The sequence below is a fragment of the Rhea pennata genome, chromosome 14 (assembly GCF_028389875.1).
Source record: "Rhea pennata isolate bPtePen1 chromosome 14, bPtePen1.pri, whole genome shotgun sequence".
NCBI lineage: Eukaryota > Metazoa > Chordata > Aves > Rheiformes > Rheidae > Rhea > Rhea pennata.
This window is the reverse complement of record NC_084676.1, coordinates 16,881,537-16,898,136: the sequence shown is the minus strand read 5'-3', so window position 1 is coordinate 16,898,136 and position 16,600 is coordinate 16,881,537. Positions and strand designations below refer to the sequence as shown.

Genomic DNA, 16,600 nt, shown 5'->3' with positions numbered 1-16,600 from the left:
CAGACTGTAGTCAAGAGAAGAGGCTATCAGGACTGGTGGATTGGGCTGGCAGCAGTACTAGCGTACTCCTGCGAACACAAGTACTGGTGGGATCAGAGAAGAGGCAATGCTATTAATACGAGTTATACCAACTTTATGGAGCACAGCAGCATTTGGTCCCCATCATTCATGTTAGGTAGAATTCTTGGCCAACACTTAGCTGTTAATGTTTCCTAGTAAATCCCTATTTACTAGGAATAAGAAATGTTTCTAATGATACACTCTCCATTGTTTTGAGCCGAGAGCAGTAGAAGCATGCTGTTATTCCTACCCTGTTGGAGAGGTCTGAGCATTACATAGTTTTGAGTATTTAATATCCAAAATGTTAATTGCTATTGGAGGGAGCTCATACTGTATTCCAAGCACAGCCATATGCTCAGCAGGATAATCATTAGCAAGTTGCTCAGGTTGCTCTCAGAGCTGGAACAGTTCTTATCAGACAATAAGTGGAGCTCCTGGCCATGGAGTATGGGCAGAAATGCCTTCAACTCTTCATGACTGACAGATGCAGACATAATAAAACTGAGATAAATGAGAGAACAGGTGGATGGGCTCTAAAGACAGAATTAATTAGAAAAGCCATTGGGCTAATGCCTCATGTGGAACAGAGGATGGCTGTATCCTGCTGAAGGACAGGTCTCATGGATTCTCCTTGGAGGAGAAAGGAGGATCAATCATGTGTGGGATGGGTACTTGTTCAACTTCAGATAGCTCAGTCCCCTGGAAAAATGGTTTGCATGCTGGCCCACTGTCAGCTCCTCCCCCCAGCACACAGATACACAGTGGAGAGATGCCCTGGCTGCTCACAAGTGGAGTAACTCCTCACTCCCTCCCCAAACAGAACTGAGCCACCTCAAGTTGCCAGTAACACCAGTTTGTAAACTGTGAGTGTGTAATCTGAGCTGGCACAGAGACCTCCTCTGCTACACCAGCACTACGCAGATGGACACCATGGCACCCTCCATGCAGCAGCGATCATCACACCAGCGACTTGGCCAGAGCGTGCCTTCCCATGAAGACCAACACACATCTGTGTCTCCACAGGTGAATCCCAAGCTGGATACAGCCCAAACACACTTGGAAAGTGCTCCTGAACCTCACGATTTAGACACAGCCTTTGTCTTCAGTCTCTTCTAGACTATGGATAATCTGAAGTTGTATGCATTGGCAGCACTTGTGTTTTAGGTGTCCAAGTTACCAGGAGCCAGACTCAGTGCTCTTTTCACATGCACAGGATCCCACCTGCATACAGGAAGCACTATCTTCACAGTCTAGAATAACATGCTCTCATCTACCCTGTTTTCATTACGGTCTGAGGCTGGAAAACCTCAGAACATCCCAAGTGCTTCCACTTTTGCTGCAAGACTTTGTAACACTTGTATGACTCGGTATGACTGAGATGGGCTGGAGCATGGTCCAGTGTGCAGGATGTGGTCAGGCTATTTTGCAAAATAGAGCTGACAAACTCAAAATGAAGAAAATACCTAGAAGGCATGAGAGACTCCTCTGGGAAAAAGTTCAACACATGTTCCATTTGGAGGCAAATCACAGAGGAGGAGTGAGGAAGAGTGAAAAAATAATAAATGAAGTAATTTCTAAGAAAATGGAAACCATTTTTTTTTCAAATTTCATTTGTTCCTGATGTACACTGTCTGCCAGGAAGAAAGGCTGCTAGGCTTGCTTCATGTAAATCCTTACTCAAACAGATGGTCCCCCCTTTGATTTACAAAGGCCAGCCTGGACCTACACCACTGAACAGCATCCAAAGGTTTCTCTGGTTTACATCTCAGGTGTGTTTGCAAATCTCAGCATAGCTTTTGAAGCCCTATGAATAGAATAGTATTTTTTTAGTGGAAATTCAAATGGTGATGTATTTTGGCATTTTGTGAACTGGGAGAATTAATTGTTTTGGTGATGGCAGGGGGACACTGACATGAAAATTTTCTACAGAATATCAGACATTTTTGCTCAAAAACTTTAAGCTGAAAACCTAGTTCTCTTTCAAAATACAGTTTGGATGAGAATTCTTTGATCAGCCATGTCTGTGCAGCACCAAATCCTTCACTGTTTGGATGAAAAGCCACAAAGCAGCACAAAACTGCTTTAATGACAAGCATATCAGCAAGTCTCTCAATAAACTCTCATCAAGAGATCTAGTTTCACCCAGTTTTGTAGGAAATATGGCACAAAAATATATATAGACAATAGCAAACAAAGATTAAGGAAAGAGAATAAAATAAATCAGACAATTAACACAAAGATTATTCATAAATTAGAGCTATTAAAAAAGCTCACTGTAAGTTTGTTGAGTGCACCCTTTCCTGGAAAGCTTTTCTGTGAATACTGGGGGAGGAATTTAAAAAAAAAATTTTTTGTTGCCCTTTTAAAAGCATTTCCTGCCTTTTTAAAAAACATATTCACTACGTCAAAATGACTTTTTTCATTACCTTTGACATGCTGGTAATTGCCTTGCCACCAAGTGAACCCCCATTGTATGGAGCTGCGTGCTGGACTTGCTATCAACCTATTTTTCCTCACTCCCGTATTAACAGTCAAAAGAAGCAAGCCACTGTTTAATATATAAAGAAAATGTTCATTCTTATCTGAGAAAGTTCCTCTGAAGACAGCAGGCCTCAGCAGGTGGCTTAGGAGCTTAAATTTTAATTAAAATTTCTAACTCTAAATGCAAATCACAGTACTTACTAAGAAATGCTTCTCAGCATGGACACCCTTATAAGCACATCACAGAGCCTTTAGAAAGTGGACTGTACAAAGGACAGGCGCACATACTGGAGGGGAAAATCCTGCATTAACCTACATGGACTAGATGACCTACCAAATCTTGCAATCTATAGCTTCTATGATTCACGATGGGAATAACTTTCTTCTAAACAACTAATGGGCACAACCACTCTATTATGCTGTCCCTCAAAATAGGAAATTTGCATTTGCAGGATGTAAGTTGTTCCTTAAATTAATTATTGACTCCATTCAGACATAATCACTTGCAACTACAGTGCCTAGTAATATTTGAAAAACAACGATTTTGACCAAATCCAGTCTGATGTTCCTCAGAGCACCTCTGAGCATCAGTACATAGAGGTACGCACTGTGTGCACGCACTAAGGTGTGCAGCAGTTGCTCAGGTCTGGTAAATAAACTGCTGCTTTGTGTGCCAAAGCTTTTTCTTCACAGCTCTTCATCAGGAACATAGTTCAAAGAAGGCTGCAGGATGGGTCACCTCCCTCCTGCAGACGGGGTCAAGGCCACCCTGTCCCTTTCTGTCCGCCCTTTCTGTTCCCTTCAGCTCCACCGAAGCGTCACACCGCTTCCCCGTGCTCTCCTCTCCCGCGGGGCTGCAGCTCGACCAGCAGAGCTGTGCCAGCCTGCAGCCAGCCCCGGCGCGCCGGCAGTGATGCCAGCCCAGCCCAAGAGCAGCTGTTTCCATTTCTCTTGTGTTTCATGTGGGTAGGAGGGTCCTATTTCATTTCCATTCTTCTTCAGCCCTGCAAATTGTTTCTCTTCTCTCTCCACCCCTCTCTTTTCCAGCCTCATGCGTATGCGCTTCTTGTTATACTGAATTGCACACATCTGTGGCCTGAAGCCAGGCCTTGATGTAGCCAATTGAGCTGAATTCTTCCACATCTCATGGTTAACCTAGAAGTAATTAGAGACTCTCAATGTGCTGTTTGCCCATATCTTTATTATATTCACGGACTTTGTGGTATTTTTAATGTTTCTGAATTAATTTAAGGGATTCACCACCTGAATTTGCATGCAGGTCTCTCAGAGACTGTTCACTGTGTCCTGCTCTGCCACACACATAACTCATGTATTTGAATGCCAAGAGGAAACTTGTATAAACATCTAAATCTAGCTTCTGTCTACCAGGCCATGTGCTGTTGTCTTTTGCTACTTTTGTGTCCCAGAGAACTCATGTGTCCATAAACACTTTTAAAAAACACAAGGACTGTCCCTTGCTACCTCTCCAGGTCAGTAAAACAGACTAGATTCAAAAGGAGTGAATGTCTTGGCCCCCATAGATCCTGTGGTTTTTAATGTGGATCCCACCGGCATTAGTCAGGCTGTGATTGGAGTCTGCTGCTCTGTATCTGCTCACTCGCTCTCTAGGTCCCAGCTTTACAACATGAACCAACTTTAGCATTGAGCCTGTGAAGTGTTTTGCACAGGACAGGAACACGTGAGCCAAACCCTTGCTGGATTCACTAATGAAAAGATGATGACAAAAAGCAAAGCTTGTTTCAAACACATTACCAGACTGTGAAGAGATGTAAACCAAGGAATGAAATGATGTCTGGGCAGGAGATCAAGGACATACGGAAATAGGAGAAGGTGAGACAAAATAGGACCATAGATGTCCCTTGCTGGTTCTACTTTTACAACGACTCGTTTTCATTGAGAGAGGAAGCCTTCTTCAGCTACCTTCAAGCAACTGGTGATCTTCTTTATCTCCTCCATGCAGTAACTCTCACTGGCTGCTTGCTCCACCCCTCATTTGCTAAATTAGACATCCAGGAATGTTCCATGAGCCCCCTGCTTGGGCAGGATGGTTGGTCTTCAATCATGATATTTAACTGCTCTGCTAGACTAGAATATGGAAGATCACAGCAGGGTTGCTATTTGAACTGTGAACACCACATTCAGCCTATGCTGTAACTCAAATCTTCCATCTGTAAAATGGGAGACTTGTTCTCTTAGAAAGTAGTGTACAGCAGATAAATTCTACTGATAACTCTGATGTGTTCCCATGTCATTGCCACATGAATACCTGAACTGAGACACATGGTTTTTTGGGGAAGCTACCACAAACTTTTACCAGCAGAGAACAAAACTGTAAGTGCTTCCAGGAGCAGGCATGGAACAGAACATGGCAAGTAACAGGAGAAAAATAAGGAGGAACCAAATGCGATAAATGAATTTAACATTTCCAAGCAACATTTCCAGCCAGACATCCTCACCTCATCACATGGGGCTATTCTGTGAATCATGTCTTTCAGATGGCTGATCATTCGCTCTTCCTGAAAATCATACGGGAATGTTTCCGTCCACTCTGTCAGCAACTGTAAGATTTTAGGTCCAAATTTTCTGATCCGTGCCTAAAAGGAAACGAGAGTGATGGATAGGAATTGAAATGTCCTCACTCACTGAAGACCTAGCAAATATGTATTTCACTGAACAAGGGGCCAAATTTTCAAAAAAGGCACTTACGGTTGCACCTGCAAAATCTCCACACATGCAAACAAATAGTCTGGTGCACAAATGACACATTTCTGCATGCAAAATGTACCAGTGTCTATATGCATGCACAGTTATCTGTTTTACATGCAGATTTATGTATTTTGCCCATGCAATTGGCCAGTTTATGGCTGGATGGACATATTTTGTTGGTGCAACCTTAATACCTTATTTTAAAACATCTGGCCTTTTTGCTGATTTGAACCATATGTTCCTCCCTACAACCCTCCTGTGCTTTCATCCTTTCCTGAAGAACTGGTTGCAGTGTTATTGCTTGACCAACAAAGAGGTGAGTCTTTTGCTCCTTTGCTTTCTGGCAGGAGGATGCACTGCTTAGTGACCACTGGTAAATGTAACACAAGGAAGAAAAGACAGACAAAACATACGCACATTCATACCTTTACCTGGACTCCTGATAACATTGCCCTCTTCCCACATGAGCTCAAGGTCATGATAGGAGAAGAAGGACACCCACTCATGCAACATACAGCTGCTGCCCACATTGCTTTTGGTGTAGATTTGCCTGATGATGCAGCAGCAGGAATAGTCTGGGGATGATATGGGGCAAGGAGGGGGAACAGGAGGGAATAGCACTGTTGGTGCCTTCGTATTATCTCAATACACAGCCAGAATGGCTGCTTCCAAAGCTTTCATCCTCCATTATTCAAGAACGTGGAAAGAGGAAATTGCGTTAAACAATAAACTGTATTTTTATTTACAGAAAACACAGCTCAAAACAAACAGCCGCCTTCTGCATACGTACTGTAGCTGAAGTGTACCCTATAATCAGGAAAAATTATACTCTTGAGCTCCACAGAGCTCAGTTTTTCAACCAAGGTGGTTAAAATGCATATTTCAGCTTTCCACCAACAACAGGTTTCAATGAACCACATCTCTAAAAATAACTGCTGTCAGCTAGCATTAAACTCACGCTCAAAGACCAGCAGGTGGCTACTAAAAGGAAAGCTTTATTTGAAACTACAAAGGTCTGGGGATACTTTTGCTCCAGCTATGTAAACTGCTGTTATGAATTGAAGGAGAGGACTTTGTGCAAGTCACAGGACAGGGTTCATGGGATGGGAGGTCACTTGTGTGCAGCTGCAATTTCAAAGTCAGCCCCACTCTCAGGAACACAAAATCAGCTGTGTCCCACCAGCTGTACCTTACTTCAGGGCTGCCAAAATGCAGCTTCACTCAGAAGCAGTGTCATTTCAGGTAGATTGGGAGATGTTTGTAATAACATAGTAAGATAACATCCCTCATTTCTTGCAAAGTTTGACAAGCAGTGATAGTCTAAAATGCTCATATTTGAATCCTCATATATGTGCTTCAGGCACAGCACCTGCGTTAGAGAACAGAACCTATCACACATCAGAAAAGCTGTTTTGGATGCTGCTCCTGATGTAAATTTTTGTATTGCACTCAGACTGTATGTATGCAACTCAAATATCAGACTTCTATGTAGGCTGGCTGCTTCCACGCTGTAGGGAAGGTGGAGCTTGTGTTACTCTTGCAACCAGCTGCCTGGGCAAAAACAAGCACATGGGCTCAGATGCTGGTGACTGATTCAGTACTGGATGCCAAAAACATTGTGTTTCAAAACTGGGCAGGCTGATCCTGAGATGCATTTCAGAATTCTGTTTGAAGTATTTTGTTTTTTTTTTTTTTGTAAAATTGCAACTGATGCACATTCTTCTCTCCTCCACCGCACTGAAAATATATCTCTCACTCCAGGCAATGCCCTACACCAGTTTTCACCAATACTCCAAGCAAAGCTGAGTGGAATCTGGCACTGAGCAGGATGCAACGGGATCCGTCTCGCCTGCAGTGCCTTTGGGATTGCTGGAGGACACATATGTCTTGTCACACACTGTATCAGGCTGCTCAGTCCTTAAGCAAATCAGGAGCAGGGACGCAGTAACAGCTTGGATTTTCCCATTTGGTTAGCCTGTCAGAGCCTCACTGCTGCTTCAGCTCGCTCCCAGTGTGCCAGACGGAGGCCTGCTCTGCAGCACAGCTGCACAAACAGCCTGTCAGTGCCGACAAGGGAAGGTTAGTAGGGAGCTGCATGCTCTTACGCTGCATTCAGGGTGTCAGAAAAGGCCAAGGAGAGCTGTTACACACTGCACTAGAAGCAAGAAAGCATAAGGGCAGACGCATTAAGTAAAAATGGGAGAGTGCTGTGCTGACGTCAGCGACTGACGTGTTTATATCCTACCTCCTCGCATTCTGCAGGCTTCATCAGAGCCTTAAAGAAGTAAGAAGGAAAATCACCTGGTAAGACTGAGACAGGGCAGTGACCACAGTGACCAGTGTCTGGGGAGCTGCTCTTGGACACTAATGCTCGGATGCCTCAATGTCAGGATCTCCGCAACTACTATCACCCTTATGAGAATGTTTTTGTTCAATCCACAGGGAGTCCAAGGACTTTCTGCTCCTTGAAAATACCTCACATTTTTCTGTTGTAAGGCCAAACTAACCTTGTCCAGCACTGGGTCGTCCAGCCGCTGCTGCTCGATGCACTTATGACAGACTTGTGACAAAAGCTCGTGAGGTTCGATGAAGAGCCTGGAACTCAGCAGGAATGTAAAGATATAGGCTTTCTGCAGAAAAGAGACAAGCAGACCTTGTAAGCCAGACACCCAGTGGCTAAGAAGCTCCCTGAACTCCATGGTTTTTGCTATGTTCCTACTGCAAAACAGTTTCCCACTTAAAAAGCAATACAGCCACTGGAGCATAGTCCCTGCTTAGAGAGGACACGACTCTTCATTACATATCAGAAAGTCACACTGTGACATTACAGCTGCCAGGTGGATGTCTGCTCTTCTGCGTTTATTAAATACAAACTTTTGAATGTTTACATTTTCTTTCAAGCACTAAAACCCATTAGAGCAAACAATCTGCTCTTTTATAGCAAGGCATTTTCTTTGGGACAAAGCGACAGACCTGTATATCTAAAAGACATAAAGATTCCTGACCTTGCAAATGGTTACAGCAGGTACCTCCTGCCATTCAGACCCTCCCACGAGCCAGTGGCATCTCCTACCTTCTCAGCACCCACTTCCAACCCTCGCTTGCCCAAACCCTTGGATATATGCTATGTGGAAGTGCAGTGAAGACTGCCTCTAGCTCAGTCTGCAAGAGCTAGCCCAGGTATTGGAGACAGCAGAAGCAGGCACAGATGGAGGCCAGTGACAGGTAAGTGAGCGTTGCTCAGGTTATCCCATGCCGCACTGGCTTGGGAGCTGTAGACATCCCCACATTAGTAATATCTCCTCTTTACTGCTCTGCAGGTCTCACTCTGCCTGCTTTAGGGAAAGTTTCACTCATTTTACTAACTCGCCCAAATTTAACAGCCAAACTGTGTCATACGCAGTACCACTTCACTGAAACTGTAGGAAGCAAGACTGTTGGATAAGTCACTGGATTATTTAAAATACTCCTGGAGTGAATTTAAAATATATGCATGAATCCTCATTCGTTTGCATCCAAACCCCTCCTGGCACCTGGATTATCTTCTTTTCCCCAGACCTAGCCATGCTCCTGAGCAGTAGGTGAAATTATTTCACATCACACATTACTTACCGGAAATCTTACAGCCTGATCTCGTCATTACCTACTTTTATTGCCTCTCCGTTCTTTTTTAATTGATACGCTCTTTTATGACATATTTTTAGCTGATCAGAAGCTCAGCTGCAGCTAATTTAAAACATGCTGTCTGCTCTGCATTGATAACTTCAGTGGTCCTCTAAACCGCCCAGAAGCCAGTGCTACTCTGGCACTTTGAAATACAAGCCTTTCCATAGAGGCACATTAGCACTTCAAAGTCTTCCACGAGCCAAACTCTGCCCTAAATTCCACTGAGGATGTGTAAATCCAGTGAAGTCAATGGCTTGCAGGACCATAAACTTCCTTTCAGCTTAGATTCTTATATTATCAGTGAAGAAACACTGAATTTTCACTGAAGGAACAAAGATTAGGATCTGAGCTCTGCTGTCCAGTGACTGGAGAGTCTCTGCACAAATAAGCAACAACCCCAGGTAAATTAAGAACCCATCAGAATTTCTCTATTTTTGCTGAGGAAGTGCTTTATACATGCAGAGAAACCTTGATGGTTTTAGCAGCTTATGAAATTCAGCTAATTTAATGCCAGTTCAGACTCAAAGTTTTTTGCTTCAATCTTCATCTAAACCTCTCTGGGATGCACTGCTATTTTTGAAGTTCTCCTACTGTTAAATTACTAATTCATCATCACCACATTTTTTTTCCTGTTCTCTTATTTAAAAGCAGTATCAACTTTGGGATCCGCTCTTTCATGGAAACAATTACAGAGCAGTACAACAGCATTTAAAGCCACGAATCAATTTACCAAGCTTTAAGTGTATGCAGTTTTTAAATAAACCCTTTTAATTCAAAATTGAACACATTTGCATTTTTGCATAAAGTGCTGTCCCAATTAATCAAAATTAAACTGTTTATTATACTGTGAATTGCTTACTTCAGGGTAGTAATCAGTGGTAGGTATAAGATGCTGGATTAGAGCATCCAGAGATGCTGAGGTAAGGTTTCCATCCTGGAAGATCAGTCCTCCTTGTTCATCTTCTTTTGAAGTATGTAGATGAGGGCTGAAGCCACATGGGGTAAACATGCTGGTAGACCTCAGCGTTTGGGGCATCCCTTCCTGCAACAGAGAGAAATTCATGTCAGGGACAAGATCTATTGGATTTATAGCCAGAGTCTCAACTGTCCTCTGCTGATGACTTGAAAAACACAAGCCACTAACGAGAGTTTCCTGTTCACAAAATTAACGAGATACTTCCATGACACCTTCCATGATACATTTTTTTTCACAGTTGCCGCCAGCAGATCACACCTGTGATAGCAAATATTCCCAAAGGAAAATGGAACATTTTGCTTCTGCTTTTGGGCCACAAAATGACGGCGGCTGCTTTAGGCTCCTATCCCAGGCGAGATCTGTGGTAACCTCCCTTTCACTATAGCCCAGGCAGGAGAGGTGAGATACTAGGTACACAAATTCAGCAGGTTCCTGAGCAGAGTGAAGTCGTAGTTTTGAACCTCCATCTCTCTGAGAACAGGCCTGGGAGGAGTTGGCGTGAGAGAAGGAGAAAAAACAGTGCCCACCAGGGCTTGCTCAGGAAGGACTTTGAGAAGTGCTCCATGGCTGCTGAGGAGCAGGAGAGCTCCCAGGTAAGCACCTGGGGGCAAGGGCAGATACAGGAGAATACTGTCAGACAAGTGGAGGATGAAAAAAAGGAAAAGAGAGGTGGAGGGAACGGAGAAGGTAGAAGCTGAAGAAGAGATTAAAGTGCAAAGAAAAGAGAAATGATGAAGGCGGAAAGCCAGACACCTGCACTATTTTTGGAACCTAATCTATACTTAGGCATTAAAAATGTTTCAAAAAGATCCTGAGTACTCATCGACTTCACTAGAACTGCAGGATCCTTAGCACCTTTGAAAAGGAGGCCATGTAAGCTCAGAGCAGCAAGCTCACCTTCCAGCCCCCTTTATTTCAGTTTTCCAGCCTGTACTGGTTTACTTTTCAGGGTCCATTTAGATACTGTGGCTTACAACCAACTTAACTTTCTTCTGTTAAGCAAAGTTGCATTGCTTCCAAATTGGTGTGAGGGGCAGATTTTGCCCTGAGGGCTTTAAAGCATCTCCAGCTGCCTCTGCAACCTCCCACCCTGAAGCTGCTCTGCTCTCAACTGGAGGCTGCATCGTAGACCTCAGACCAGGAGAATGACGGTGCTTTCTCACTCCCCCATCAGCCAGCACATCGTCGGAGGTCTTTGCAAACGCCAGTCCGCTGTGATCTGCCAATCTGCTCATAAATTTGATTTTCCTTGATGTGAGGCAAGATGGGAAAATGCCAGAAGGGCAGAGTCCTAGCACCAATCTCCACTTGCCTAAGCAGCAGTGAAACATCGTCCAGGACTCCAGATCTTTCTCTCGAGCATCAACGCGGCCTGCTTGAAGGACCATGTCTGCCCCATGACTTGCCAGCCCAGCCTGAACCTCCCTGGGGGTAGTGCTCAGCGACGTGCAGCACAGGGACATGCTTTATTTTCTAATATCTTTCTTGACTGTTTGCTCTACCCTGTTCCCTCTGGGTTTCTACCTCTTTCCCGCTCCACAGAACTTCAAAAGCTGCCTCAGAGATTTGGCTTGAAAACTCGAGTTTATATTTCTGACCTACGTATATCAGGGGATGTGCTACAATGCAGATGGCAAGCTCTGCTTTAGTTACCTGTCCAGCATGTTGTATTTACTCCTGCAAATATCCCTGTGCACCCGAAGTGTCTCTTGGCCTGCCACAACCCTCAGGCTGCTAAAACTTGCCCAACCCAAGGGGCACCGAAGACGTGAAGGGCAACGTGTCCGCGAGCCAGGCAGGTGGGAAGCCCGGGGAGAGGCTGCGAGCTGAGCCCAAGTGCTGTGGGAGCTCAGGTTTTGCTTGCAAAACGCGGGTGACTTGATCCCTCAGAGGAGCCTCCCAGCTCCCGGGAGGCACGCGCAGGCTGGCAGCATGGCCCGCCACCGGGATTAGCAACTGGAAAGAAACCGCGAGTGTCAAACCCAGCAAATTACTGCCTCAACGAAAAAAAAAAAAAACCAAATAGATGACAGGGAATTTAGCTTATTTTATTTTAAAAACCAGAGCATCCGAATGTCATCCAAGCCAGAATGGAAGCTGAAATATCTCATTTTAATGAACATGCAGATGTGCTCGTTAATAAGGCTCCAAGAGCAACTAATTGCTGCTTTTTGTACACAGCTCAGACTTGGTGTAGTAAATAGGAAAGACTGCCAAATCCCGTTTGTTATTTCTAATGCTCCATGTTACGTCTTGTTTCTATGGCAATAATCCCAAGAAAGATTACATGTCCATACAGATCAAGAAATAAATCTCATGGACATATAGCTGTCTAGATGAGGAGAAGAAAAAGTTAAAACAACTGTGAATTTATAGGACAGAGTCTTGCTTCAATGTAAAACAGAAGACTAAGTAATAATTTATACAGTGTAATCCCTCACTGTCAGTGCCATTTTTATTATCAAATAGAAACATATCTGAACGGGATGTTGCCTGAACTTTTGCATCTCATCACATGAGGAAACTTGATGAAACACATAGTAATGCTATGTAAGAAATAGTTACTGCTATTTTAAAAAACTGAATAAACAGCTGCACAGCTGTTGTTGACGCACTTTTGAGTATCATTAAGAAATCACATTCGAGTTTCTACTATCAAGATCCTGGGCTAATCAAAAATTGGGGGGGGGCTGATCTAAAGTTTACCAGTGAGGCTTACCTGAGCTCCCTGAGGCTTACCTGGTTGCTACCACACCTGCCACTTGCAGGAGTTGCACTTCTGGCATAAGAGGAAGGTGCATCTGTTGCAGTCCCGAAGGTGTCAACATCAAGCTGTTCTGCTCACCACTATCTGATGCTGTTACGGTAGTGTGAAGACCAACCGTACAAAGACTAAAAACCTCCTGCACTACTAAGCTTGGTAGTAACTAATATTTGTATTAGGCAGTTCAGAGTTTAGGACAGTGACTTCTTGGCTTACAACATCTCCTTTCTTTTTCTGTTTGTTTAGTTTCTGAAACACTCTCTTCAAAAATGCTAAACAGAAATAAGATCTTATTTTTGAAACAAAGTCTGAATGTATGATTGCCTGCAGTAGGCAGAGGCTAGGCTATGCTGTCAATCAGTGGCAGAATACAGAAATGAGGGACGAAATGAGAGACTGGAAAACAAGCAAGCAAACAAGAACCCCAAGGAGATCTGTCTTACTGTACCCACAGTGGTTTGCAGCATGGAAAAGGTAGCAGGTATAGACAAAAGCAGATCCTTCTTGGAGGAAAAGCACAGTGAAAAAAAAAAATCCCTCCCACGAGTGCAGTGTGAAGTTGGAACAGGGGCTCGTGGAGGATGTTCAATCCCCATCCTGCGAGGTTTTCAAAACTCAACTCTTCGAGGCCCTGAGCAACCTGAGCAAACTTTGAAGTTAGCCTGCTTCAAGCAGGAGGTTAGACAAGAGACCACAAAAGGCTCCTTCTGATTAACTTTTCCATGATTCCAGTACATGTCTCCCGAAATACGAGAAAAGACATATACTGCTGCAATGTTATTCCATTTCTAGAGAAAATATCATGTGATTAAATGAAAGCTTCTTTTTAAATCTGAACCACAGCAAGTAAAAATCTAGTCCGGGTCATTAGATATTTGTAAAGAAGTTCATTTTGTATGTAAAACTTTCTTCCACTATGCCTGGACTCAACGGCCCACGTGTCCCTAGTAGAAAGGCCAAAAAAAACCATTTCAAGACTACTTGAACCTAATTCGAAATCAATGAGATTTAAGCATGTGAAAATTCAGTAGGAAAGAGCCTCTCTGAACTGCAGTCCAATTCAGCATACAACACTTTGGTAAGCCTCTCATTACAGAAAGTGGTGGTTTCAGACTGCAGGTGCTAACTGTGTGTCTGCTCCCCCTTCAAAATCTTCTATAAAATTTGCTCAATTTCAACCAAAATTTCCTGGAGTAGATAGAGATCTCAAAAGCCCTCGAGTTCCTTTAAGTGCCACAAAGCTGAGCAGCGGAGCAGAGGAGAGGGATCCAAATCAGATCCCTGTGGGCAGACAGTGGCGATGTGAGCTGTCCTGCGTCGCTGTGCTCCAGAGGACCCGTTCGGAGGCAGAGACCTTAAGGAAACACCAGCTGCAGAAGCAGCATCAACCTGCCTTGCTAAGCACAGGAAAATCTACCCATGCAATAGAAAGCCAAAATCCTTTTTGCAAATTCTGCTGCTACCCATACTTATTAAGACCTGGATATTCCCATCAGTAAACTTACCGAAAGGTTCGTGCCCTGTCTTTGGAAAGATGTTCTGCTATATACCGGACCCCAAATCAGATTTAATGCTCGTGGGTTTGGAAGGAGCATGGACGCTTTGCTCACAGCACGCAGCCGCTGGTGGCAGTGACAAGGGTAAAATATAGCGTGTGCCTTGCAGGTCCACTTTGATAAATGGGCCCTGGGGGGAGTGCCTCTGGTAGGTGGTCTTAGTGAAAGGCACATTTCCACACCCTGTCACAGAAAATGACTGATGATACAGGTAGCTGTGTACATACTAGCATTCAAACTGCCCTGGTGCTGTAAAAGACTGAGTCCTGGAGCTCAGCAAATGCCTCTAAACATTTAACTGAGAGAAAAAAAAAAACACTCTGCAAGGGAAGGGAACTTCTTGTTGGGACCAGGCTCAGACACACAGTCTCCTGCTGGATCAGAGAGGGCAGGATGCACAACCCCTTGCTTTTGGAAAAAACAAGTTATAAAATGGAAGAAAGCAGGCTGGACTCTGCACTGATACCAGCACAAAGGCAACATAAAATGGTACTGAGCTGATACTTTAACAATTTCACCAAAATGCTATGACCAGCCACAGTGGCAATGAGTAATCTCAGCTCAATGCAGGCCATGCTGAGCGAGAAGGCACAAGCAAGGCCCCTCCTCGTCTGTTTGTGTGCGTTGTGACAGTGTCCCAGAGACCATCCGTCCCCAGGAATGAGGAGGATAACGGTACTGTACCAGGCTCCCTGATGCTCTCCATGATCTTTGGGTTGTGCTTTCAGCCAAGGATGTCTGACTGGGAAATGAGACAGCTCAGGCAATGTCTTGTTCAACTATGGCTCTTCTGAATAGTAAAAATACGCTTTGTTGAAAGTGAACCCACCTCCACTGAAGAGAAAATGCACTTTTGTGGTGTTATATGAATAACAAACAAAGAATCTTCTCCCCCCTTGTTCTTGTATTTTTTCTTCCTCTCTTCTTTTTTTTATCTACTTATTAGTCCTTACCTTTCACCAGTTTTGAAGTTTTTTCTGTACATTCTTTTAATATATTTCACACATTAATATTTGAAAAGAAAAAAAATATATTCCTTTTTAACATTTCTTTCTCTACTGGCCAGGACAGCTCAATATCCAACAGTGAGAGGAAGGTGGGTAATCCACAAGTTGCTTCTCACTGCTAATGATGCTGCTTACACGAAAATATTTAAATGACTTGATTCACCGAGACAAAAACTGGAATGAAATGGTGACCAATGCTTGGCAGAGAAGCCAGCTGCAAACTCAGCACTTACAACCCACTGCAAGCACTTCAAAATCTCTGGGAAATGGTTTTCCATGCCCAAACCTAGGAAAACTGAGCAGGGCACGGCTTAAAGAAATAGCTGCCTAACGATGCACGTAACGCAGGTTCATCTCTCCGCCCAAAGCCTGTCTCCTCTCCCATTGACACTTCTCCAGTCTCAGATGCAGGGCACTGTGCGAAAGGTGCGATGTGCTGGAAGATGTCGAACGGGCTGCCAGCTCTGCCCTGCCTGGTGCCAGCCAGCTGAGCTATGGCAAAGCCACCAAGGTAAATACCTCGCCAGCACTCGCCGACTCCAGCAGCTGCTGCTACAAATGTCCCTGTGGCAAGTACAGTTAATGCTTACGTGGACATGAAATGTTCAGGAAACATTTAATGTGTTTTGCCGCGGCTTTGATGTGATAAGTGTTTTATCCTTTTATCAAAAACTTAATTGCACTGTTTACTTTTGATCTTTGTTTCATCTCTGCCTTCCATCTGCTCTGTCTCTCTCAAGGGGAAACAAAGAGTTGGTACCTACTATGTGACGAATGGAGTGGGGCTGCAGACTTATCTTCCCTCCCACTTAACTTTCAGATTAACAAAATAAATAAAAACCTTCCTGCTTCAGACGAAACGCACAAGCTTTTGAAGATTTCCCACCAAAAGTACAGGAGCTGGAGAGAATGGTATGGGGAGGTCTGGTGGCTGGAGTTTCTGCCTGCAATGTGGGAGAGGCTCCAGTTTTGCTCCCTCTCCTTGCTCACAACGGTGAGCTCCTCCTTGCAGGGACTCACGAGGATGCACAAGGCAACATCCAGTAAGCACAAGCAGGGTGTTCACCCAAGGGCATGGGAGACCCAAGGTCAAGCGTTAGGCAACAGACTTGAACAAATATCCCTAATCTAGCAAGAGCTGGACTGCTTCATACGTCAGTCTGGGAACAGAGGTGGGGGACATCTCTGACTCCATTCTATCTTGACTCTGCAACATCTTTATCAATCTGGTTTTCACCAAAACCAGACAGATCAAGGAAATGAAAATGGTTCACTCTAAATTAAAGTTTTGGAAGAAAAAACATCTTGGAAAATTCCTGACCAGCTTTAATAACCAAACCTATTATCCAACCAGTGCTATTCA

At 44.0% G+C, this 16,600-nt stretch overlaps 1 protein-coding gene across 1 annotated transcript in view; it reads right to left on the bottom strand.

Annotated features, from left to right (window-relative positions):
- The window catches only part of RASGEF1C (RasGEF domain family member 1C), a 78,928-nt gene that overhangs the window by 20,059 nt on the left and 42,269 nt on the right, over positions 1–16,600 (bottom strand). Inside the window, exons 2-4 of the mRNA XM_062587233.1 lie at positions 9,794–9,976; positions 7,776–7,898; positions 5,019–5,156 (exon numbers count right to left, since the gene is read on the bottom strand). Coding sequence (XP_062443217.1) covers positions 5,019–5,156; positions 7,776–7,898; positions 9,794–9,970 — 438 coding nt within the window. The 5' untranslated portion in view covers positions 9,971–9,976. The remainder of the gene's footprint in view (positions 1–5,018; positions 5,157–7,775; positions 7,899–9,793; positions 9,977–16,600) is intronic.